The 24,236-nt window shown below is 50.6% G+C and overlaps 2 protein-coding genes across 3 annotated transcripts in view; one reads left to right on the forward strand and one right to left on the reverse strand.

Annotated features, from left to right (window-relative positions):
• Window positions 1-2,160: 2,160 nt before the first annotated feature.
• On the reverse strand, window positions 2,161-22,069 carry ABCG8 (ATP binding cassette subfamily G member 8). Of its 2 annotated transcripts, none has more exons than XM_081255068.1 (13): window positions 21,897-22,069; window positions 17,249-17,350; window positions 15,504-15,654; window positions 11,727-11,965; window positions 11,148-11,280; window positions 10,788-11,057; window positions 8,374-8,536; window positions 8,202-8,285; window positions 7,125-7,324; window positions 6,622-6,698; window positions 5,686-5,953; window positions 4,586-4,713; window positions 2,161-4,439 (listed from the first exon to the last, which is right to left on the reverse strand). In XM_081255068.1, the coding sequence occupies exons 1-13, from the start codon at window positions 21,957-21,959 to the stop codon at window positions 4,398-4,400; spliced, it is 1,920 nt and encodes a 639-aa protein (XP_081111194.1). In that variant the 5' UTR covers window positions 21,960-22,069; the 3' UTR covers window positions 2,161-4,397. The 2 variants fall into 2 exon arrangements, with proteins under 2 accessions (XP_081111194.1, XP_081111193.1); XM_081255067.1 differs by having other exon boundaries at window positions 2,161-4,500.
• A 254-nt stretch (window positions 22,070-22,323) lies between these two features.
• Window positions 22,324-24,236, forward strand: part of ABCG5 (ATP binding cassette subfamily G member 5) — a gene marked incomplete at its 5' end in the record, with an annotated part of 34,480 nt that continues 32,567 nt past the window's right edge. The window contains 2 exons of the mRNA XM_081255069.1: window positions 22,324-22,469; window positions 23,153-23,274. Of these exons, the coding sequence (XP_081111195.1) occupies window positions 22,324-22,469; window positions 23,153-23,274 (268 nt within the window). The remainder of the gene's footprint in view (window positions 22,470-23,152; window positions 23,275-24,236) is intronic.

Here is a 24,236-nt window from a genome sequence, read left to right on the forward strand (position 1 = left end):
TATGCATACATGTAGTCCCTAGCTTTGTCCACTGAGAGGGCCTGGGAACAGTAATGCCCCAGTACCAATGAGCATACTTATCACTCAGATCTTGGCTTCTAAATACCATTTTCCACTGAAAGGAACCAAGATTCTTTAGAGAAATGTCTGCTTCCATGACTAGGGGTTGGGAAAGTACATGATGAGCCTGAAACACTTTGTTGTGAAAGTGTTCAGAGAATGATGGGGACCTGTCAAAGGAGGCAGAAGCCAGCTTGAATGGGCTCCCATTGCCACATCAGGGACAATCTGAACATCCAAGTTAATAATGATGGTAGGGGCTTCCCTGGTGGCGCAGTGGTTGAGAGTCCGCCTGCCGATGCAGGGGACATGGGTTCGTGCCCCGGTCCAGGAGGATCCCACATGCCGCAGAGTGGCTGGGCCCATGAGCCATGGCCGCTGGGCCTGCGCGTCCGGAGCCTGTGCTCTGCAGCGGGAGAGGCCACAGCAGTGAGAGGCCAGCGTACCGCAAAAAAAAAAAAAAAAAAAAAAAAAAAAATAATGATGGTAAAAGATTACAACCATTGAATAAACCAGGAAACCACAAGTTGATATTGATATAAATCTAATAATGAATTAATGGAAAGTGATGAGGAATAGGCCATTTACACAGTTTCTAAATACCTGCCTACAAATGCTTATTAATTACAAAAGGAGGGAAAATGGTTGACTGTGGTGAAGCCTGGCAAGTACTCCTTTGATCAAGTGATCAAAGTGAACAACATCAGTTTGGGACAAATTGAAATCATGCTCCACTGATAGGATGTAATGAGAAAAGCACATCTCTTCTGTGATATTCCTGCCAAAGGTGCGTGACCTGAATTTAATCATGAAAATATATCAGACAAACCAAATCTAGATATATTCTACAAAATCTTCATGTGTCAAGGTCATGGGAGTTAAGGAAAGCTGATGATTATTCTAAACTAAAAGAGACCAAAGAGAATTGATGACTAGATCCAATGCTTGATCCTGATCTGGATCCTTTTGCTATGAAGGACGTTGTCAGAACAGTGAGTCTTTTTTTTTTTAATACATCTTGACTGGAGTATAACTGCTTCACAATACTGCACTAGCCGCTGTTGCACAACAAAGTGAATCACCCACATGCATACATACATCCCCATATCCCCTCCCTCTGGAGCCTCCCTGTCCCACCCCTCTAGGTCGTCACAAAGCACCGAGCTGATCTCCCTGTGCTGTCGCTGCTTCCCACTAGGTGTGTGTATATGTCGATGCTATTCTCACTTGGCTCCAGCTTCCCCCTCCCCACCATGTCCTCAACTCTATTCTCTATGTCTGTGTCTTTATTCCTGCCCTGCCACTAGGCTCATCAATACCTTTTTTTTTTTGTTTTTAGATTCCATATATATGTGTTAGCATATGGTATTTGTTTTTCTCTTTCTGACTTACTTCACTCTGTATGACAGACTCTAGGTCCATCCACCTCACTACAAATAATTCAATTTCGTTTCTTTTTATGGCTAATAGTCCATTGCATATATGTACCACATCTTCTTTATCCATTCATCTGTTGGTGGACACTTAGGTTGCTTCCATGTCCTGGCTATTGTAAACAGTGCTGCAGCGAACATTGTGGTACATGTCTCTTTTTGAATTATGGTTTTCTCAGGGTATATACCCACTAGTGGGATTGCTGGATCATATGGTAGTTCTATTTTTAGTTTTTTAAGGAACCTCCATACTGTTCTCCATAGTGGCTGTATCAATTTACATTCCCACCAACAGTGCAAAAGGGTTCCCTTTTCTCCACACCCTCTCCAGCATTTATTGTTTGTAGGTCTTTTGATGGTGGCCATTCTGACTGGTGTGAGGTGATACCTCACTGTAGTTTGTTTGTTTGTTTGTTTTTTTGTGGTACGCGGGCCTCTCACCATCGTGGCCTCTCCCACTGCGGAGCATAGGCTCTGGACGCCCAGGCTCAGTGGCCATGGCCCATGGGCCCAGCCACTCCGCGGCATGTGGGATCCTCCTGGACCGGGGCACGAACCCGTGTCCCCTGCATCGGCAGGCGAACTCCCAACCACTGTGCCACCAGGGAAGCCCCCTCACTGTAGTTTTGATTTGCATTTCTCTAATAATTCATGATGTTGAGCATCTTTTCATGTGCCTCTTGGCCATCTGTATGTCTTCTTTGGTGAGATGTCTGTTTAGGTCTTCAGCCCATTTTTTAACTGGGTTGTTTGTTTTTTTGATATTGAGCTCCATGAGCTGTTTGTATATTTTGGAGATTAATCCTTTGTCTGTTGTTTCATTTGCAAATATTTTCTCCCATTCTGAGGGTTGTCTTTTTGTCTCATTTATGGTTTCCTTTGCTGTGCAAAAGCTTTTAAGTTTCATTAGGTCCCATTTGTTTATTTTTGTTTTTATTTTCATTACTCTAGGAGGTGGGTCAAAAAAGATCTTGCTGTGGTTTATGTCAAAGAGTGTTTTTCCTATGTTTTCCTCTAAGAGTTTTACAGTGTCTGATCTTACATTTAGGTCTTTCATCCATTTGGAGTTTATTTTTGTGTATGGTGTTAGGGAGTGTTCTAATTTCATTCTTTTACATGTAGCTGTCCAGTTTTCCCAGCACCACTTACTGAAGAGGCTGTCTTTTTTCCATTGTATGTTCTTGCTTCCTTTGTCATAAATTAGGTGACTATATATATGTGGGTTTATCTCTGGGCTTTCTATCCTGTACCACTGATCTATATTTCTGTTTTTGTGCCAGTACCATACTGTCTTGATTACTGTAGCTTTGTAGTATAGTTTGAAGTCAGGGAGCCTGATTCCTCCAGCTCTGTTTTTCTTTTTCAAGATTGCTTTGGCACTGTAACACTGCACATGTGTCACTTTTACATCACCACCATCCAAAGGGCAGACATCATTCAAGACTCACAATAGCCAAAATAGCCAAAGTAAGTGAGTCTTGAATGATGTCTGCCGTTTGGATGGTGGTGATGTAAAAGTGACACATGTGCAGTGTTACAGTTTCACCACATGAATATCCCAAGTTTGATGGTTGTATTGTATAAGGGAAGTGTGCTAGAACTGCTCTTCAAGTCTGAATGTGCATTCAGATATCCTGGGGATCTTTTTAAAATGCAGATTCTGATTCAGTGGGTCTCAGTGGGGCCTGAGATTCTGTCAGTCTAACCAGCTCCCAGGCGACACCCATGCTGCTGGCCCAGCGACCGCACTCAAAGTAGCAAGGGCCTAGGAAACCCATGGAGAACATTCACTCTTTGCCTCTTAAACATCCACCTTCCCCCTTCCTTTGGTTCCAGACTCTGGTTTTCCTTTGGGGATCATTCCCTGCCTGCTTTCTCTGTACCTGTTTTGGGTCAGCTTGTCCTCAAGGCTCAGGCATGAAGCATGTGACCTGGGCCTGCTCCATCCCATACTGAGCCACTGTGGAAGGTTCCAGGTTGGTTCTGAGACTCAGCCAGGGCCAGTGAGATGCAACTGTAAGAGTTCTGGCTGAGCTGACACGGTGTCTATAAACCTCTTCATCTTCTGGAGCCTTCCTTGGCTTCCAAGCCTCACAGTGGCTCAGACTTGCCTTCTGCCCACTAACTCCTAAAGGCCTCGAAGGCCTTTCTGACCCCACATGACTCCACCACATAGTAGCCCTGTGACCTTACTTAGCAAACAGTTACTCTGTGCCTCTCTTTCTTCATCTATATAACAGGATACTGTCCACCACAAAGGGTTGTTTTAACAGAGAAATTAATGACGTGATCCACATAAATAAAGTGTTTTGCCCTGAACCTGGTGTGGAGCGATTGCTCAGTAAATATTTAATTGTTCAGTTTGGCTTTTGGAGCCCATTACCTCACACAAAAAGAAGGGATGGCACCTCACTGGTATGTTTTAGGTCCTTTTCTGTACTGAGAATGGCTCAACAGAGTTTGAGGACCCTGGAAGACGAGGCCAAATATTCCACTAACTGTTATGTTGTTGTTTCCGCCTAGCCTAACTACTCGATTCATACCTAATTTGCTCCTGTCTTGTATTAGTTGCCTATGCAAATGCATATCAAAAGGAAATAAATTAGCGACACTGTAGGTGTCCCCAAGTATGGTTTTCACATTCCCAGTAATCGCAAGCTCTGGCCGGGGATCAGAAATGTCTTTCGACTGTCTTTATTCTACTGCCATCCTGTGGCCAGCCTATGCCACTGCAGCACTGTGGACAGGATGTAGCTGAGCTTTGTGTTCTCACGGTCCTCCTTGTGCCTGGGAAGGGGCTCCTTGGGAGGGAGTGCAGCGGAAGGGCCTTCTCGAGTCCCCCACCGGCGGGCAGGAGTCTGGGCATGAATCACCAGTCCTGACTTGACTTCTGTTTGATGAACTTTAAGGACATATAGTACAGGACCATGAAGCCACCACTGATGCCTATGACGAAGAGATAGATGGCGTAGAGAGGGTATGAGCCCAGGCCCATGGTGTTGAGGATCTGGGGACAGAGACACCAGTGAGCGCATTAAGGACATGCCCAGATGGCTGCCATCTCTTTAGCGTCCAGAGCCTTGGCTCCTTACCATGTCTCCCGGGATAGAGATGGTGCTGTTGCCAGCTGCCAGGTGATACGTGTGCCCACCAAACTGGATTTGCATCAGCCCTTCAAAACACCATCGGAGGAAGGACACCTTGGAAATCCACACGGGCACTGGAGGCGGTGAGAGTCACATTACTCACACAGTCTAACCATCTGCTCCCTGGGAAGTGAGCCTGGGGGAGTGGCCATGGTGGCTCTGACCCAAGGACAGCAAGTCCCCTGAGGGAGCGAGGAGGGCTGGGGTGAGAACAAAAGGGTGAACGGGCAGAGGGGAAGCTCGGGACACTGACTGGGGCAGAGGGACCTAGTGGCTGCAGGATCACTGCATGTTTGACCCATAATAACCCCAGAGAGTAATTTCATCAGGTGTCCAGCATGTGCTCAGCTGCACACAGCTTATGGACTGGGGAGACCCAGCAGCCCCAAGCCAGAGATTACTGAGTCTGTACGCTGACCCTGCGGAGGCATCATGGTTCAGGGAGGAGGAGGAAGGAACGAACCCTGACCGCACAGGACAGGAAAGGCCTGTGGATGGTAGGGAGTGGCGTTCCTATAGAGAAGGGATACACAGGCTCCATCGTGAGAGCATGGAGTGTCTTGGGGGCTTCAGAAGAGCTGGGTGAGGCAGCAGGGAACGAGCAGCCCCAGGAGCACTCGAGGAAAGCAGCGGCTGGAGTTGCACCTTAGGAAGCTCGTGCTGCATGGGTGAGGGTTGAGAGGGGACGTGGAGGAACCAGACACACCGGACTATCACAGTGGCCCAAGATGGGCTGATAGGGGCCAGGGTGGGGGGATAAGGCAAGAGGACATTTCAGAAAAACACAGGAGGCAGAACTGACTTGGCTCAGGAGGGTGAGGGAGAGTCAAGGGTGGCCCCTGGGTGTCGGCCGGGCTGTATGAGAAGGTGCCATCTGCACCATGCCCCACTCCCCCTGCGTAGAGCCACTCCCTTGGCACCTGCTCCCAGAAGGGCCAGCTTTGAGTTGGACCTAAGGGTTGAGCTCTCATCTCCAGGGGAAAGCAGGCTGATCCAGCCACAGAAGGCCTCAAAAAGCTTGACCAGATGAGGGGAGCAGGCCTCACCTGTCCACAGGTTGTCCAAGCTTATCATGAAGCCCCCAGTGAGGTACAAGGAGTTGTAGAGAGCGTTGCCGAAGAAGGAGGACATGTGGAAGGTGGGGAACACGGCGGCGGTGACCAGGGCCATGGTTCTGCAGCAGAAGACCACCAGCCACACCAGCAGGAAGTGCAGCAGGAAGGGCTCGGTCCCCGGGCGCAGGTTGGCCAGCCAGTAGATAGGCATCCCATAGATGATGATATAGACACAGTGCTCGGGAAGCTCCCCTAGGATCTGCGAAGGATAGCCCTTGCAAGGATGTGGAGCCAATGCCTTCAACTGCTACTGTTCTTTAAATGTTCAAAAGCAGCAGCCCCCAGTGACACCAACCTTCCCTCCTGGTGGTTTGATCGGCGCTGCAGCACGGAGGGCTGGTGGGTGCGGGTGTGTGGGACTCTCAAGCATGAGCTCACTGCTGGCTTCCCCCTGCAGATGTCATGTGCTCCCTCTGGGGCAGTTCAGAGCTCCTAAGACCTGGTTTCAAGTCCCCACCCTGCCTGCCCAGACCTGGTAGCTGTGTGGCCTTGAGACGGCCACATAACCTCTCTCAGCCTCCGCTTCCTTGAAATGAGGACAGTCACATCTGCTTGACCCGCTTCCCAGGGACATGGTGAGACTGGAGAGGTGAAGTATGCTAGGTGTTTCCCACCTCTTCTTTGTTAGGTTTCTGATGACCACAAAAACGTCATTCCTGGTCCATAGTCCTGGCCTTGTGGTAAATCTTTAAACAATATCAAGTCTCTGAAACTCCCCAGAGCAATGTGGCATTTGTAACCACAGATGATGCACGGCCCCACAGTTCAGCAAAACGCTTCCCTGTAACTTCTGTACAATGTGGAGCAGCCTTTTCTGCTCCTCGTCCCACCCAGGGTGGCCACTCACTCTCAGGCCTGACCAGTCACCTTGGCAAAGAAGTACGGCTCCACAGTGTACAGCCCATCTTCTAGTTCATAGTAAAGCAGCGCCCTCTCCGAGTGACCTGGGAAGGGGAGCAAAGGAGAATGAAAAAGTGAAATTAATCTACAGTGGCTCTGTTTCTGAGTCTCTCTTAGTACAATTAAAAATAGTTTTATTGCCTCAATGTCATGTATTTTTTTAAAAAACAGGCAATTTTAGATCCTAATTTAGATGTTTGTAATTCTGTGAGTTCTGCATTGCTGTCAGTATAACTCCTGCTAGGACAGGAATGCCTCAGACTCCTTGGTAATTTGTTCTCATTTGCATACTAATACTAATGTTCGAACTTGAAAAACAACCATCATCTTTTATTTCACAGTCACGGTGAAATTATTCAGCAAACCCGTCTTCTCCAGGAGCTCAGAGGAACTCAGTCCTGCCCTGGACCAGCTCACAGCATGGCCGATGCTGCTCCACATGTGGGTCATAGAAAGCAGGCCACACTCACATTTGGCGATGACATCCAGGATCACGTTGAAAGGGACGAGAGCTCCGATCATGAACAAGAGGGCCACCGTGTCCATGAAGGAGAGCTTGACGGCTCCATGGCCATAGTAGAGGAACCCGATGATCAGGGACATCAAGCAGGCCTCTGCCCCGTGGATGAGGAGGGCTGGCAGGTCTCGGAAGTCGTTGGAAATCTGACGACTTAAAAAACAGAATAAAGATGTGCCAAGGGGACAATAGGCACCAGCACTGTGACCTTGGCAATGTCCTTGAATCTCTGTAAGGCTCATTTTTCTCCTCTGTACCATGGGGAGGGCAGTGCCCACCTCAGTTACTGTGAGGGATTAAACGAGAAAATCGGTGAACGCATCTGTCTCACAGTAGGTACTCAGTCAATGATTGTGACTTTTATCACCAATGTATCACCTTGCGATTTTATTTAAAGAAGTTATCCTGAGGAAATAACCAATAAGAGCGTAAAGGTGTGTGTACAAGGATGTTTGTCATAGAGTTACTTGTAATAGCAAATGACTGAAGGTAATCTGACCATCAATATGGACTTAATGGGTAAATGAATTATGGCTAGATTTGGAAACCCTGAGGAAGACCTAACCAGATGAGAGGCAAAGGCGCTGTTCTAAGTGGGGGTGGGGGTGGGAAACGGTTATGGAACAACACGTATGATCCCACTTATGTATTAAAATGGTTATGTGCATGGAAACATCTTAGACTCACACCAAACACTCAGGTCTGGTTTTCTCTGAGGGCCAGTGTATCAGGGAACCTTCCCTTTCCACTTGAGGGTCTCCTGTATTGACTGAAGTTTTCATAGTGATTCTGGGTGATTTCTACGAGCATCTGGCTATCAAGGAAATTTTGATTTTGTTTAAATAATCAAAGTAAGAGGAGCGCTCTGTAGCACATGGAGGGCTGGTGTTGGTTGTTTTCAAATGATTCTGCCTCTTCAAATTCAAATTCCTCCTCCAAATTCACTTTAGATCCAAAGGGCTTGATTTGATACAACAAAGACTTTTGGGGAGTGTGGGTGTGTGTGTGTGATGAAATGGCAGACAGTTACCGGATCAGCGTGTCAAACTGCTGTAGGGGGCCAGGCAGCTTAGTGGCAGTCTGTAAGGGGTTGGTGTCCCTCGGGGAAGCCGGGCTGTCAGGAGACAGAGAGTGTCATGGGGGCTTGGGGGCAGCCACCTTTTGCAGAGTGCTCTCCACGCAGGGCCACCTGGCTGCCTTACCTCTGCACGTAAGTGCCCACACCCTGCTCCCTTGACTCCACTGTCCACAGAAAGTCGTCGAAGCCACGTATTCTTTCTTGAAACAAGGCTGCAAGGGACTGAGCCTTCTCCCTGGTGGCCACTTCCTGCTCTTTGCTTCGCCTGTCGATGCTGGTCAAGTCCACTGTAAGAAGAGGGCGACCCGGGCCCCGCAGGTGCTCACAGCCCATGATGCTGGTCAGCCCCCGGGGCCCCCGGGACATGCTCCCCACCCTCTGAGAGTGGACCATGAAGTGACGGTCAGAGCAGAGAGAGGCAGAGAGATGCCCAGGGCTGTCCCCAATGTCTACAGAGAGCCTTCCTCGGGAGAAGGGCCAGTGAACGCTGGCACTGGTCCCACCAAGCAGGCTTATTATGGGGACATCCTCAGGACAGAGAAGGAGGCTTTGGGCTTTTGGAGCCCAAGGCCACAGCACAGTTATGCCCTGGCTCCAACTCCAGCCGTCCAAGAAGCTTGTGATGCGGACTTAGCCTCCCGGGCGTGCCTACCACGGGCAGAAGGTGGGCTGGCCATGGGGAGGCTGAGCAGTCTGGCTCCCAGCAACTCTAGTTCTCAGTGTGAATTAGTCATTTTGGCTTCCCAAGCAGCCTGCCCAAAAGGGAAGAATGTTTTAGGCTGGAGGGTGCCAGGGTCTGGCCAAATATTAAGTATAATTCTCAGTGCCCTGGGAGGAGGGAGCCAGCACAACCAGCTGGAGAACAGGCTGGGCCACATGCACCTCCATGTCACCCTGCTGGCAGCACCTGGTAGCCCCAGACCACAGCCCTCCTCTCCCAGGGCCCCTGAAATGCCAGAAGAGCACATCCTCCAGTCACAGCCAGGGCCTTCCTAGGCCTCTCCTCCCTCCATCCCTCCCTTGGGCAGGGGATTCCTCTTAACCTTTCTGCCTCTTCCCTCCTCCCATTTTCATGACACATCTCAAGGCAGGATAACGTCTCGGAGAAGCCTTGTAAACCAAGAAAGGTCCCTTCAGTGTGCGGGGCCCTAGCTTCAAACGTCAGATTCTCTGCCAGACCGTGCGGCCCGGATCCGTGAGGGCCATCTGCCCCAGGGTTTGTGGGCAAGAGTTCCCCCCGCCACCCCAAAATGATAATAATATAAAATTAAGAAAAATTTTTTTTCAGATCTGGGCACCTGACTTCTGGCAACTTCTCTCTAGGGTTACAGCATATTGTTTCCAATGGCCAGGCTGGCAGGTGCCCTCTACCCCCTTATCTGGGGGTGACCGGCCAGAGGATGACACACTGGCAGGAAGCCAAGCTGGCACGTGGGCACAGGGAGGGAGGGTGACCTCTAGGTGAGTTCACACAGTGGCAGTGAGTGCAGAGGGCGAGGGCTGGTGGGCCAGAGAGAGTGGCCTGTCCTCCTAGGGGAGAGTTGAAGCGTAGATGCTGGGAGGAAGGTGTGGGCAGGAGGGCCTGGAGTCTGGGAGGGGCTGGGCTGGGAGGTGGGAGGCCCAGTTCTGCCGCCTGACTATAAGGACTCCAGTTTTCTCACCTATAAGGACGAAGATGACCGTGGCCTGGCAGGGCTGTGAGGGTCAAAGGGACACCCTCTGGTGCTTGGCACCTGTGGGCACAGTGTCTGCCCTCAAGGAGCTGATCCTTGTCATCATGTTTACTGGGGAGGCCCTTGCTACACCAGGCCATCCTGGGAGGAAGGCTGGGCTCCAGGTGACCTATGTTTGGGACAAGCCACATCTGCTGCTTCCCCAGCCCTGGTACAACCAGGCTGCCTGTCCGGCAGCCACAGCATTCCTCAGCACTCAGGATCCAGGCACCTGCTTTCAGGGTGGGCACCTGGAAAGGCAACTGTCCCCACAAGAATTGAGGGCCATATGCTGAGGCCTCAGGACCCCAAGCAGAAAGGCATCTCTGGTGCTGACCGCAATTTTCATATCTAGAGATTCATTGGCCAAGACCACCAAAAAGCCCTGAGCTGGCCTGGGCCCTGGGTCCCCCTCCACCACCCAGAGCCTCTGGGCTCCCTGCCTTTGTGGGGGAACCAGGGCACGGCTTTAAGATTTCCTGGTGGCTTCCAACCTCTAATATCCTGTTTCCCTACAGAATCTGAATGCAGACCACAGTTCCAGAAATTGAACCAAACTCTCTTGGATTATATCTCCTCCGGTTTGGAGCTCTCAGAAGGTTCTTAATCTGTCATGCACACAAGGGTGGCTATGTCAGAAGCTGCTTTCTTGAGGCCCCCATTCCTAGCATTTGATGCTTGGCAAACTGAAGCCTGTAATACACCCCATCTGCCCCCCTGTCTCCATCCTCAGTCCTGTTCTCCTGAAGCTTCTGAGAGTTTCTCTCCTGGTGGGGTTCGGGGTGTAGGGGAGCCCTGTTCCTTGCCTCTGGCCTGGCTGGCTCACCATAGTAGTCGGCAGGGTTGCTGTAGCGGGGACAGGGGTGGCCGGCTGCCGTGAAATACTGGACCATGTGCTGGGCTGCCCCCAAGTAGATGGTGGTGCCAGACGTCATCAGGAGGACCAAATCAAACAGCCTGAAGATATCGGAGCGAGGCTGGTGGATGGAGATGAGCACCAGCCTGTTGCCTTTGGCCAGCCTGGACAGGGTTTTCACCAGGTTGTGGGCCGTGAAGCTGTCGAGCCCAGAGGTGGGTTCATCCAGGATGAGGATTCCTTCCCAACAAAGAGAAGCCTGGTTAAGGGGCAGGGCTCCGGCTGGACCAGATTAAGCCAGGCGGGCGGTGCAGGCCCCTCCTGCCTCACCTGGGTTCCACAGCAGCTGCACTGCGATGCTGACTCTGCGCCGCTCGCCCCCGGACACGCCCCGCACGTAGGAGTTGCCTATGCGCGTGTTGGCGCATTGCCGCAGCCGCAGCTCCGCGATGACGTCGTCCACCTGGGAGGCGGGGGCCTGCGGGTTTAGTAGGGCTGCGCTGGCCTGCTCGCGGCCAGACCTGTGGTGACCCACAGTGGAAAGACGCCTGGGTTTAGGGCGCCACCCTTCAGTTCCCTGATTCTTTCCACACATCCAGAGCAGCTCCCACGTGCCGAGCACGGCACCACTTACTGGGAACGTGGCCATGCCCTGGCTTTCTGCCCGCACGGAGAACCGGAACACAAGTAAGCAAATATTCATCACACATTTGGGGCTGAGATGGGACTTTAAAGGAAAACGGGGGATGGAGGGGCAGGGCTGAGCACACGGTGGACGTTTTCGGATGGACAGATGGTGAGCTGCGTTGCTCAAACTTGACCTGTGGCTGGACCCTGAGGCAGGGAGTGAGGGACGGGGAGGGGAAGGGTGTTTTGGCTCCTTGGGGGTCACTGGGGTCTGTTAGTTACCCTTTTGTCACGCTGGGCCTGGGAGAAATCTCTGGGCAGGCGCAGCTGGGCAACAAAAGCCAGGGTCTCGCGGACGGTCAGGTTGGGGAGCAGCTGATCGTGCTGGCGCACGTGGGCCACGCACTTCCTGACCAGCTGGGGCGTGCTGTGCTGCCCGTTGATCCAGATTTGGCCTGACTTAATCTTGCCGCCGTGGCCTCGCCCGGTGATCACATCCAGCAAAGAGGCTCTCCCACAGCCTGAGAAGCCACCAGAAGTATCCCTGAGAGCGGAGCTTCTGCGGGGCGCCAGCCTGGAAGCCACTGTTGCCCGTGCACTCTCCAGACTTGCTCTGTCCTTGCAGATGTAACCAGCCCTTAGGGAAGGTGGCACACCTCTCAGACCTGCTTGGGGCAGCCAACCTGAGCATCCTGGGGGGTGCGGGGTGTTCAGGCCAGGTCGGCCTGTGGCTGTGTGACAGAAGAAGGCTGGAGTCCTAGTTGCCACATGACTGCCTATGCCTGGAGCGATGCCCCCCGCCTCCTCCAAGCAAGGCTGGTGTTAATTGCACTGTGAAACTTAACTATTTTTGCCTGGTAAACATGCCAGCAACATTTCATCATTCAAACATCATTTGGCTCAGAAGCTGGCATTGTGGGAAGAACTAATTTTGGAGAATTAATAGGGTGTCTTTTAAAAATGCAAAATTGGAACGTATTTTCAGAAAGGGAGAAAAATAGAGAAGTAATAAATGTGGAAATGATTTGAAAACTACAGTACAGTGCACATATGGGTTCTCAATTCCTCTACACCCTTTGCACTCTTATTTTTCTCAGTAGTACCTTCCACTCTTAAAAAAAAAAAGGATCCATGACACGCAAATTAACACCATCCACTTCTGAATGACACAGTGATTGCTGTCAATTTGGGGAAGTAAGTGTCAGATTGGATCAGGTTCCGTGAGATTGCAGGAGACTCTTTCTTTGGCAGCCATTTGAATTGTAAATGCAAATAGGGTTCAGGCTCTGAGAAGGCCTTCTTGCAAAGGTGCTGGGAATAGCTCAGTCCAGTTCCCCCAGGTGGGGTTTTGGTTTCCTTATTGCAAACTCCTTTTGGAGGGCGAATTTTTCAAGTAGTTTTAAACAGGGAAAACTCCAATACACAGTGTAACAGCGCTTCCTTGCCACATGTCCAGGCCTTCCACAGGCAGCCCCCTGCCCCCAGTGCAACAAACAAAGTTCCAGAGGCCTCCCTGGTGATCCTCCTGCTTACCTACCGGAGGTTCTCAGGGTGGAAGGGGACCTGTATGCTGCCTCCTGAGTGTACCTCATTCAAGGTCCCTGAGAACTTAGGTGGCACAAAATAGCCAGGAGAGAAACCAGAGGGGCTCTGGCCCTGCTTCCCGCTCAGCCTCGGACATCATAGGATCCAGGCTCTGGGAGCACAGGGGACTTTGCTAACATTTACAGGGACCTTAGGATTCCCAGTCAGGGAGCAGGGCGACTACATTTCCTAAACAAAACCGTGGGAGGTGTGGGCAGCCTTTCCAGGGGAGGTTGCCAAGTATATTTGGGGAGATCCTCCGTGAACCAGGAGAAAACACCCACAGGCATTCAAGACCCTTCTAAAATGGCTGGAATCTCCAAATCAGTAAATTCATTCATCAGAAAATGCCTTTGGCACTACTGCTGATTCTATAGAAGATAAAATGCCTGGGGGGCTGTTTTAATTAATTTCATTTTACTGTTATAATTTTGGTGAGCGGAGTATAGATCACAGGTGGTATAATTGGTAAACCTTTCTAAGAAATCATTTAAATAATTTCAGCCAAGTAAACCTGCAGCTAAACAACACTGAGCCTAGAGTCGAAAGTTCTGGAGACGCTCAGTGTGATTCCTGCTTGGCCTCTCCCGACTTCCCTTTTCTTCAACTGCAAATCAGGGATGCTAACAGCTGCAGGGCTGTGTGTGGCCAGGATTAACAATCACGGCTCTCAGCTTTGTGGAAGTGCCTAGTAAGGCCCACTTGACTCTCAGTTCATGAGAAAAAGCAGGTATAACCAGAAAAGCCACCAGGTGTTACAGATAAAAGCAAAATTGGCCTGTGAAGTTTCCGCATTTTTCTTGTTTAGATCTGAATTGCAGGGGCAGGACCAGAAGTTGCTGGGACTTGATTTGTGGGAGTTGTTTCAGTTACAAAGTGCATTTGCACACATCGTCGCATTTGATCTTCGGTTAGACAGTAAACAGAACTTCCCCATCAGAAGACTAAAGACTAAAATGTTCAAAAAGTTGAGTAATCTCTACTTCTGGAAATGATTAATTGAAAGGTATAAAGTGCTCCCTCTAACACTGTGTAAGGGAGCAATGCCTTGATCTGTGTTTAAAAAGAAAGAAAGAAAGAAAGAAACAGCAAACCCCAAATGGAGTCACTTGTCCTAAGCCCTACACCACCAGACTGAGACTTAATACCTAACTTAATTACAGTTTCAATCTCTCCCGGGAGTGGAATCTTAAACCAGCTCATCTGACATTACCTGGTAAGCACTGATAGACCCCAACTGTCCCCCAAAGGAAGGTGACCTTGCCTAAAACAATCAGCCCTTTCCTAGAATAACTTCCTTGTGCTACCTCCTTCTGCCTATAAAAGTCTTTCATTTTGTACAGCTCTCCAGTGCTACTTTCTGTCTGCCAGATGGGTTGCTACCCAATTCATGACTCATTGAATAAAGTCAGTAAGATCTTTAAAATTTAATCAGTTGAATTTGTTTCATCATCTGAGAACCAGGAGGCCAGAGTTCTAGTTCTTGCTCTGCATCAAATGTATGTCCTTAGACATCATTCCTCTTTTCTAAACTTTGGTCTTCTCATCTGTCAGGTGAAGGGGGAGTGGTATGGGGCAGGAAGATACTCTAGCAATATTGAGAACTAGGTAATTTGAAAACCCTCCTCTAAAGATGCTTCCAGGCTGGTCAGGAGAAAGAAAGGTAGAATACAGTGGAAGGGAATGAACTCTGTTCTCCAAGCCCCCTTCCAGCTCTGGCATTCTACACTTTTCAGTTTGGCTTGCAGAAGTGACTTTTTTTTTTTTTTTTTTTTTGTGGTACGCGGGCCTCTCACTGTTGTGGCCTCTCCCGTTGCGGAGCACAGGCTCCGGACGCGCAGGCTCAGCGGCCATGGCTCACGGGCCCAGCCGCTCCGCGGCATGTGGGATCTTCCCACACCGGGGCACGAACCCGTGTCCCCTGCATCGGCAGGCGGACTCTCAACCACTGTGCCACCAGGGAAGTCCAGAAGTGACTTTCTGAAGCACTCCAAAAATCCGGATCTTTGCAGATGGTTGAAGGTTGAGCTAAGACTTGGGATATCTGAGAAATGAATTGCGGCAGGGGCTGTGCCTACCCATTGTTTGACCAAAACAGGAATCTGATTCAGGGGGAGGAATAAATGAGTGCCTCCTGTGGTGGAGGAGTCCCCTGGAAAGAACATTCAGTTCCAAAGCTGCGTGATGCTCTTGGAAAGGCCTTACCTTGATATTAATGAAGGACCAAAACTCTGGCTGTAGCTGTAAGAGGCCCATGCATGATTCATAAGGGCAGTGACTGCCTGAGAGCTAGTAAATGGAGGAGCTGAGATTTGAACCCAGCTGTCAGACCCAGAACTTGTGCTCTTATCACTCTGCTATATTATTCTACTGGTCAGCAAAGCGTTCTGTAAAGAGCATCTGTTTGTTTGAGGGACCACTCTGCATCCCAGGAGAGAGAGAACCCATTGCCCCGCTATTTGCCCTTATTGGTACCTGAGCTCCCTATGACGGCCAGCATCTGTCCACTCCTCACTTTGAAGCTCAGATTCTGAATGCCCAGCTCACAAGAGTCCTTGTGAGATGTCCAGGGCATCCTGAAGTGAGACAGCTGCTTAAACCAAGGCACCTGGGAGGCTATGTCCACCTGTGGGGAGACATGAAAAGGTTCCTCAGAGAGCTTCGCTTCTGTTCAGCCCCCTCCAGGAGACATCCTCCTGCTGATACACAACAGGCCTGAGGGGTCCCCCACTCAGGTTCTGTCAAACATGGAGGTGGACCCCACCATGCTGAGAACCTGAAGCTGCCATTTCCAGGTCTGAAGAGAAGACTTGGGAAGCATGTGTAATAGCAGAACAGAAATAAATACACAACATGGAGGGACTTCCTTGGTGGCCCAGTGGTTAAGAATCCGCCTGCTGATGCAGGGGACACGGGTTCGATCCCTGGTCTGGGAAGATCCCACATGCCGCGGAGCAGCAAAGCCCGTGAGCCACAACTACTGAGCCTGAGCTCTAGAGCCCGCAAGCCACAACTACTGAAGCCCTCACACCTAGAGCCCATGCGCTGCAACAAGAAAAGCCACTGCAGTGAGAAGCCCGCGCACCACAACAAAGATTAGCCCCCGCTCGCCGCAGCTAGAGAAAGCCCACACGCAGCAAGAAAGACCCAATGCAGCCTAAAAAAAAAAAAAAAAAAAAAATACACAACATAAAAACATTTAAAAAAACACAACGTGGAGCAAAACAATGTTGTTATTTAATAGTAATTTACTAAGAACTTACCGAGCATTTACTGTGTGCAAGGCATTGTATTCATCTGCTTATTATATCCATTATCATTCAGTCCTCCTTGCAAACCTACTATAACATGTGTACTGTTATAATCCCTGTTTACAGATGAGGCTCAGAGCAGTGAAGTAGCTCAAGGTCACACAGCTAGTGAGTGGCAGAGCGGGGAAAGGTTATGGTGTGGCTCGTCAGCTTGTTCTAACTCACTTCCCCGGAAGCCAGACTTGGGCCTCTGAGGTTTACCATCCCAGGTCTCAGCATGTTCTGCCTGGACCACCTGGTATCTGGCCCTGGGGAGGCATGGGAAATAGGGGTCTTTGAATCTGACCAGGAGATTCCTGAGAGCCTCTGAAAGGGCAGCAGTTCTTGCACTCTGATATTTTATTAGCTCCAGGGAAGTACATTTTACAAAAAGAAAGAAAAAAAAATATATATATATACACACACACACATGTGTATATATATGTATATAAAACTGATGAGATCTGAATAAAGTCTGTAGTTTGGTTAATAGTATTATATCATGGTTAATTTCTTAGTTTTGATCACTGTGCTATGGGTAAGCAAGATGTTAAAATTAGGGGAGGGTGGGCAAAGTGTATATGGGAACTCTGCACTATTTTTGCAACTTTTTCAGAAGTCTAAAGTTATTTCAAAATATAAAGTTAAAAATGAGTTTTAGAGATTTTTTTCCCATGGGTTCACATGGTTGGCTTTATGTTTTAACAAAGGTCTCATTCTCTTTTTCATGCCTGTCAACTTCCAGCTCCAATATGTGTAGTTGAGGGACGTCTCCGTGGTGCTTGCACCCAAAACGTGAGGTATCACTGTGGCCTGGACTCCGTCCTTAGGGCAGAGGGCCCCCAGCTGGGTTCACCCTTCCCTTCCACTTGGGGAATTGTTTGGCCCTCCCTGCCTGCTCCTCCCACCTGCACTCAGGTGTGCCTCTACCTGGTAGCTGAGATCTCGGACCTCCAAGGTATTGGACTGGCCACTGTAGGTGAAGTACAGGCTGTTGTCACTTTCAGAGGAGAACACGCTGTCCTGGAGGCCCTGCCGGGAGACATGACAGGTGAGGGGCTCCTTCAGAAGGAGGAGGACATAGGAGAAAACAGAGAGAGGAGACCCAGAGAGGTAAGAGCAGGAGCTAGCGTGGGTGAGATCCCGAGTGAACAAGAGATGGATTTGCAGGAGGAACCCAAGGGCTTCCCTTGGGTTTGAGAGCTTTGGGGCTTCCCTCCAGCACAGCCTCTGGCCCCAGAGAAGCTCAACCACAGGCTGCTGGAACCTGAACGCAGATCTCTCTTGGAAGAGACCCAGACCCTGGACTGGAGAGAGTTTTGTGAGCCTCTGCGCTCAGAGAAGACCTGAGCTGGGGGCTGGCCTTTAACTTTCTCTTCCCTGCATCTGGCTTAGTATCTCCTGATGCCAAACAGACTTTCCATACCCAGCATGTGAGAGGGAAGACAGCTGTCAACAAGCTAGTTCTCAGTACTTGTGAAGACACTACCATTAGAAGAGTGGCATCTTATCTTGGTAAGGATTTTTCACAACAAAGCTCTTCAAAATGCTGTTGGGAGATTTTAGAGGAAGTCCCTATCATCACCATCGTTGTCATCATCATCCTCATCAGCATCTTGTTGCTGTTTTTGGAGTGCTGCTTCATTTGAATGTACATCAAACAAGTCAGTGTTTCATGGTATCAGCTGATAATTTCGAATGATATTAACCATCTGCAGATCTGAATTCCTTCTGTTTTATCAATTCAATCATTTAAATGACTGAGGCCCAAGCAAGGAAGAACCTGCCTCATAAGATTTCTGTTTTTTTTTTTAACATATTCCATTTTTCTTTCATTGCAGTAGTGCAGGGGAGAGTACGCCTTCATTAATAAGTTCCTGTTGATAACAAGTTCCTGTTGATTCTGATCTTCCGTCCGCGCTGCCATTCCCCCGCTGATGTGTTCCTTCAATCAATCAATCAAGCATCCAACAAATACTTATGGGGGCCCACATCATGCTTTAGTCTTGGAGTTTGGGGTGTGACTATGAAAAGGACAGTCTTTGAGAAGCTTAGATTTCAGTGGATGAGGCTGGTGATGAGGATAGAGCAAGACAGGCCAGACGTAGAGGCAGGCTGACCTTGAGCACCCGATCAGGCTATACTTCCACTGTCTCCACAGCGTCCGTGTGTGCTTTATGTGGAAACAACATGGCTTGCGACTTCTGTGAAAATAACATCCAGCAGTCTTTGTCAAAGCATCCCTGCAATGTTGGAGGTAAAAGGTCCTTAAAAAGGACATTGAGGGCTTCCCTTGTGGCGCAGTGGTTGAGAGTCCACCTGCCGATGCAGGGGACATGGGTTCGTGCCCCTGTCCGGGAAGATCCCACATGCCACGGAGCGGCTGGGCCCGTGAGCCATGGCCGCTGAGCCTGTGCGTCCGGAGCCTGTGCTCCACAACGGGAGAGGCCACAACAGTGAGAGGCCCACATACCGCAAAAAAAAAAAAAAGGACATTGAGACCAATGGAAGTGGAGGGAAGTAAATACGGGGGACAATCTGCTGCAGGCTCACTATGAGTAGCCCCCAGAGTTCTGGGAGAGTGTAGAAGCAGCAGACCATAGCTACCTTGTTTAATGTTTAAACTAGTACAGTAAAGATCCTATATTATATACAAAAACATAGGAAAGATCAACAGCTAAGTCAGCAGAAGGACTGTCTTTGGGGTATAGGAAGGGTTACAGGAGGGAAGGGTCCATGGTGGGTAGGGGGAGTGGATGGGCTTCAAAGCTATTGGTATTTTGTGATGGGTATGGGAGTTCACCATCCTTTAAACTGCTTTGTCTGAAGTATTTCAAAATATGTTTTCAAGTTGAGAGAGGGTGTCTGTGAGCAGAAGTCCAGAGTTCCGCTCTCACCTCGACCCCCAGCTGCAGGAGGTGAGAGGGTCACGCCCTCAGAGATGGAGAATGAAGCTGGTGGGGAGGTCATGGGCAGCTCTGGATTCCGGCGGGTCAGCCCTGCAGCCCTGCCCCTCAGTCACCACCTGCACAACCGGCATTCCCACTGCCTAGTTTTCCTATTGTATTTGGTTAAACCATCAGAAAGTCTGTCCATTGCTGAGAGACTCATTTGAGCTAACATGCATCCTGCTCGTTTGTTCTTAAAAGGTAAATATCTGCAGGAGGAGCATTAGTCAATTGTAGAAGGTATGAGGTAGCTCAGAATTTGCTTCTGCAACAAACAGCTGGGCCAGAATCTCCCCAGGTTAGATTTGGAGGTGGAGGTGCTGCTGAGAAAGGAGGGCTGGACACTTTGGAGTCTGGAGCAGTAGGTGGCGGTGACCTTAAGCCTAGAGGCTTCCACTCTCCAGGTGGGAGCTTGGAGAAGGTGGAGGGTGCTGGGGCCCTGGGGAAAGAGGTGTCAGATGGGAAGACAGATGAAAGGAAGGAGAGAGGTGCATGCTCCCTGCTCCTGGGCTAAGTCGGCAGGCACAGGCACAGGCCAGCCAGGGGCCCCAGCCACCATCAAGGGCTTGTGCCATCCAGAGCTGCGTAGACCGCTCAACTTTCAGAAGAAGAGAATTCGTGGCTAGGCTGGGGACCACCTCTGTTCCATTTTGAAATATTTTCCTTGGCTCCCAGGAAGGATTTGTTAGAGCTTTCCTGAGGTTTTGACAAACTCTCTGTATTTTTCAAATGCTTAAATATCTATTCGGCTGACATCTTAATCAGTATGACTGTCAGAACATCACTTGAATTTCTGACAGGTGACACCCAAAAAAGCAAAAGCAGGTTTATTTGTAGGTAACCAGCTCGGCTGCTGCTGGGCTACATTGTAATTTCTCCTTGTATTAACTTCTGATCAAATTCCTGAGTCAGAAGCATAGAGGAGAAGGAAACTCAGGGAGCGCAGAACCCAAGTTCCCTGCTCTAAGATGAGGAGCCCGTGCCCTGGAAAAGTCGTGTCATGCTGAGGACTCCACACTGAGGCCTGGGTCCCTCTTGTCCTCCTCTGGCCAGGCTTTTGCCCACAGACTGAGGAGCCTGTGGGCCGAGGGCACCTGCCACTCTGTGTACCCACAACCCCAGAATTCCCTGTGCAGGTGGCCACAAGCCTACTCCCAGGGCTGCATGAACTTCGTCCCAGGCCTATCCTCCTGGGCACCCCAGGCCAGAGGGGCATTTGTTTTGTGGAGGGTATGGATGGAATGTGGGTGGGCAGGATGGGGCGACCACGTAGGGGTGTGTGTGGTCATGTGTGGCGTTGGGTGTGGGCAGATAAGGGAGACAGGCTGTGGCTTGGGCTGGAAGCCACAAATCCTAGAATTTTTCAATTTACACCTGGCCTTCCACATTGTGAAGAAGGTATGTCAAGCTAAGGGGATAAAAACTATTTTATTTAATAGCTTTTAACTTGACTGATAACTTTTAAGTAGACATAGAGCCCTCAGCCTCTTGTTCCAGGCTCCGTAAATGTTCGGGGCAAACTGTCGCTTGGCACCTTGAATAACGGGAGTGGAGAAAAGGCAATTGGAAAGGGCAGGGCCTGTACACATTCCTGGATGCCAGATTCGGGCAGTTCTTTGCATCCCAAGCGGTGGTGGCTGAATTGTCAGACCTTCTAGAAGGTGTCCCCAAAGCCACAGGGGACTTTTTCTCCTGTTCAGGCTGTGAGCAAGCACTGCAGTCACGGCTCCTAGGAATCCTTTCCCGGCAGGGGTCGGCCCCATGGGGTATTCCCAGAGCACAGCTGGGCACCTTCTGTGGCTGCAGAGCTGACTGGGAGTGCTGGGTTCCTGGGCCCTGGCTGAAGTCAGGTCCTAGCCACTCAAGGCCAGTCCGGGTGGCCTGTGGCCCTTCCTGTGGTGTGGAGCCCTCAGCCCTTCATGTCTTTCTGTCCCCACCCCTCAGCCCACTCACAGCCAGAGAAGACAGATGGGACAGTGGCATGAGGCGGGGGTGGAGGGTGGGCATCTGCTTCCTTTCTGTCTTCTGATTTCACTTCTTGCTTCAAACCCCACCCACATCCTGATTTCAGTCAAAGGCCATTTTTCAGGCAAACATTTCTCATGTAAAATGAGGGCAGAGACCCTGTACCTCTTGGCCCCCTCATGTCGTGTATTCCTTCCAGGTCTCTCCGGGATCTTACGACCGCCTGCTGTATTTGGAGCATAAATTCTGATGTTCCCACAAAGTCCTCTGCCATCCTGTCTCGTCAGTTTGCTGCCACTGAGGCTCTGAGCTTGACAGCCACGTGGACAGAGGAGACACTGCGATATCCCCGGGAGGTGTGAGCGCATTTCCGTGATGGAGCCTCATTTGGAAAGAAGCCAGATCAGCTCAAGTCGCAAACGAGAACATCATTTCCGTGTAGGAGCACGTCTTAGGACGGGAGGTGACCTCAGAGGCCCCCCACCAACCCCTGGCCCCTGAGCCCGCTCCCCTCAGCCCTCTGATGCCCAGGAAGTGGAGTCCCGCTGTCATGTCTCACTCTGCTGTGGTCCGGAGCTGGTGAGTTAGGACTGAAAGTTCCTGAGGGAGAGAAAGGTCCAGTGCGCCCCCTCCCACCAGGACTGTGGTGACTCCCCATCACTCACCGAGTCATCCTGGGGAGCAGCCCTGTCCCCCAGCCCTGTCTCCTGTGGGGCCTCCTCAGCCATGGGGCCCAGTGGCGTCTGCGCCCGTCTCCGCAGCTTCCTTTGGACTTGACCACTGCTGGCCAGGGCCAACGTTCTCTGTCTCCCAGAGCTAGGCAACCTCTGGTCTGGCTCCCAGCATTCCTCTCTGGCAAGCCCTCCTACAAACACGGGCTGTGTGCTCTGCTTGCTGCCAAGATAACACGCAGACACACTCTGGCTAAAGGTACATCAGATAATGGCATCCACGGCCAAACCCCAGGCCCGTCACTGGGAAGGCCTGAGGAGGGGCTCCAGGGCCAGGTGAGGGGCAGGCGGGACTGTCTGCCTCTGGCTCCTCGTCTGAGGCCGCCAGAGAAAACTCCCCTGTCTCTGTGGCCCTTTGGCCATGAGTGAACTCCACTTTTTGACCCCTGTGGGGTCCTCGGAAGTCCAGGTAAACAGAAGCTCCCAGTGCTCCCTAGAGGAGGTTCCTGCAGCTGCTTCTAAGCCTCGACACAGCCTGGGCATTCTCCATGCCTCCTACAGTGTCAGGTAAGGCCAGTGCCTCTTTCATCTGCTGGGAGCTTTGAGCTGTGGTCAGGGACAGGCATGGCCTGAGGTGAGTGGGCCTCCCTGCCCTCTGCTGGCTTTCCTCACTAAGGGGGGGCATGCCTGGAGGCTTGGGCTCCTTCTCTAGTGGGTGGAGGTGGAGAGAGGAGAGGGGAAGGGCTGCCAGAGGGAAGTGAGGGGCCATGGTGAACGGCCCCTCTGTCCGCAGCAGGACTAGAAGCTATGACAAACGACAGATGCAGCAGCTGCGCTCTGTTCCCTTCCCCTGCTTATGCCCCTTCTCCCCGTGTCTCCCATGTCGATGGCCTTCCCTATTTGGATGGCGAGCACTTGGGGAATGGGGGTGCTGGGAGCATGAGGTGTAACGAAACCGGGTGAAGGAACGCAGGGTCAACCGAAGGAATAAACAGTGTCCTGTTTGCCATCTGCCAGCCAGCCAGAGAGAGCTGGTATTCAGAGCAGCTGCTGGACAGGTGCTTTATAGAGATGATCTTCTGTCACTACCTGCCAGGGTCTACAGAGGAGGACACTGAGGCTAAAACACACTTAGGAACCTGTCCAGAGACAACTCAGGCTGGGCAGAGCTGGGATCGGTGCTGGGGGACAAGGGGCTGGACCCTTGCAGAGCCCCATGCTGCCTTTCCCTCTCTGGGTTTCCTTTAAAGCCACTGCGTGGGGCCCTGGTGGGACATCGCATCTCGCCGACAGAAGTGGACCAGGCAGATCCTCAAAGATGTCTCCTTGTACGTCGAGAGTGGGCAGATCATGTGCATCTTGGGGAGCTCAGGTGAGCTGGGCGGGGTCCCCTAAATCCTCCACGAGGACTCGAAAGAGTCTGTGGCTTGATTTGAACACCGCATTGAGGAAACAGGTTTACGTTGTACGAAGGAGGCCACAGGTCTGATAGTAGAATGAAATCTGATGACCTGTGTGACTGCGAATAGAACCTGGTGCTAATGTGTAATCTTTAGGAAGATCCTTGAAAAAAAACAAAGTCCTGCCGAACATGTAAATTAGTTCATATTTCAGTTTGGAAAGCACCTAGCACAGTGCCTGGCATATAGGGGTGCTCAGTAAACACAAGTTTCCTGCCTGGAGATGGGAAAAGGAATTAAATAAGCACAAAGATGCCCATTTATCCCCCATATTCATTGGTCTTTTAAAAATTATGATGTGTTTCAAACACACAGGCAAGAGTAAATAAAGAATGTTCGTGTCTTAACCTCTGCTTTATCAAATCTTAACATTATACCGTATTTACTTCAGATCCTTTTTTGTTTTTTTAAAGGAGTTAAATATCACAGATTCCACGGAGGCTATCTCTGTGCCCGTTCCCCACCTCATTCCCCTCCTGTTTCCCTGCGTCAGCAAGTCATTGCTGGGGAGGGTGGAGGCTCCGGGGAGGCAGCCCCTTGAGGCTGGGGCAATGCCCTGTGAAGGTCACAGCTGAGGATGCACAGCTATGGGGGGATGGGTGCGTTGGCCCTGAAGAGGGCATCTGTGTGGCACATCACAGGGTCCACTACACTAGGTTATCCTGCACATTGTAAGGTTGAAAGATTCGGACAAATTGGCTTCCCAGGAGCGTCTTGGCGTCTTGATGGAGTTCTTGCTTGCAAATTGTTGACACTTCCTGCCAGTCTTCACTTGCATTGCTCTCTTTAATAGAGGTGAGCAATATAAGTCTGTGATAAAAGTTAAGCATGGTTAGCCTCTTTCGACCTGGGGAGTTAAATCCACCGCCACTCC

The sequence above is a fragment of the Mesoplodon bidens genome (assembly GCF_964165515.1).
Source record: "Mesoplodon bidens genome assembly, chromosome: 14".
Lineage (NCBI taxonomy): Eukaryota > Metazoa > Chordata > Mammalia > Artiodactyla > Ziphiidae > Mesoplodon > Mesoplodon bidens.

Bases quoted from the DNA above. Each gene is read 5' to 3' on its own strand.
- ABCG8 (XM_081255067.1), bottom strand. From the start codon at position 21,959: ATGGCTGAGGAGGCCCCACAGGAGACAGGGCTGGGGGACAGGGCTGCT. The intron at 17,351-21,896 runs GTGAGTGATGGG...GTCTCCCGGCAG, and splicing joins CTGCTCCCCAGGATGACTCG to GGCCTCCAGGACAGCGTGTT. The intron at 5,954-6,621 runs GTGACTGGTCAG...TATCCTTCGCAG, and splicing joins AGCCGTACTTCTTTGCCAAG to ATCCTAGGGGAGCTTCCCGA.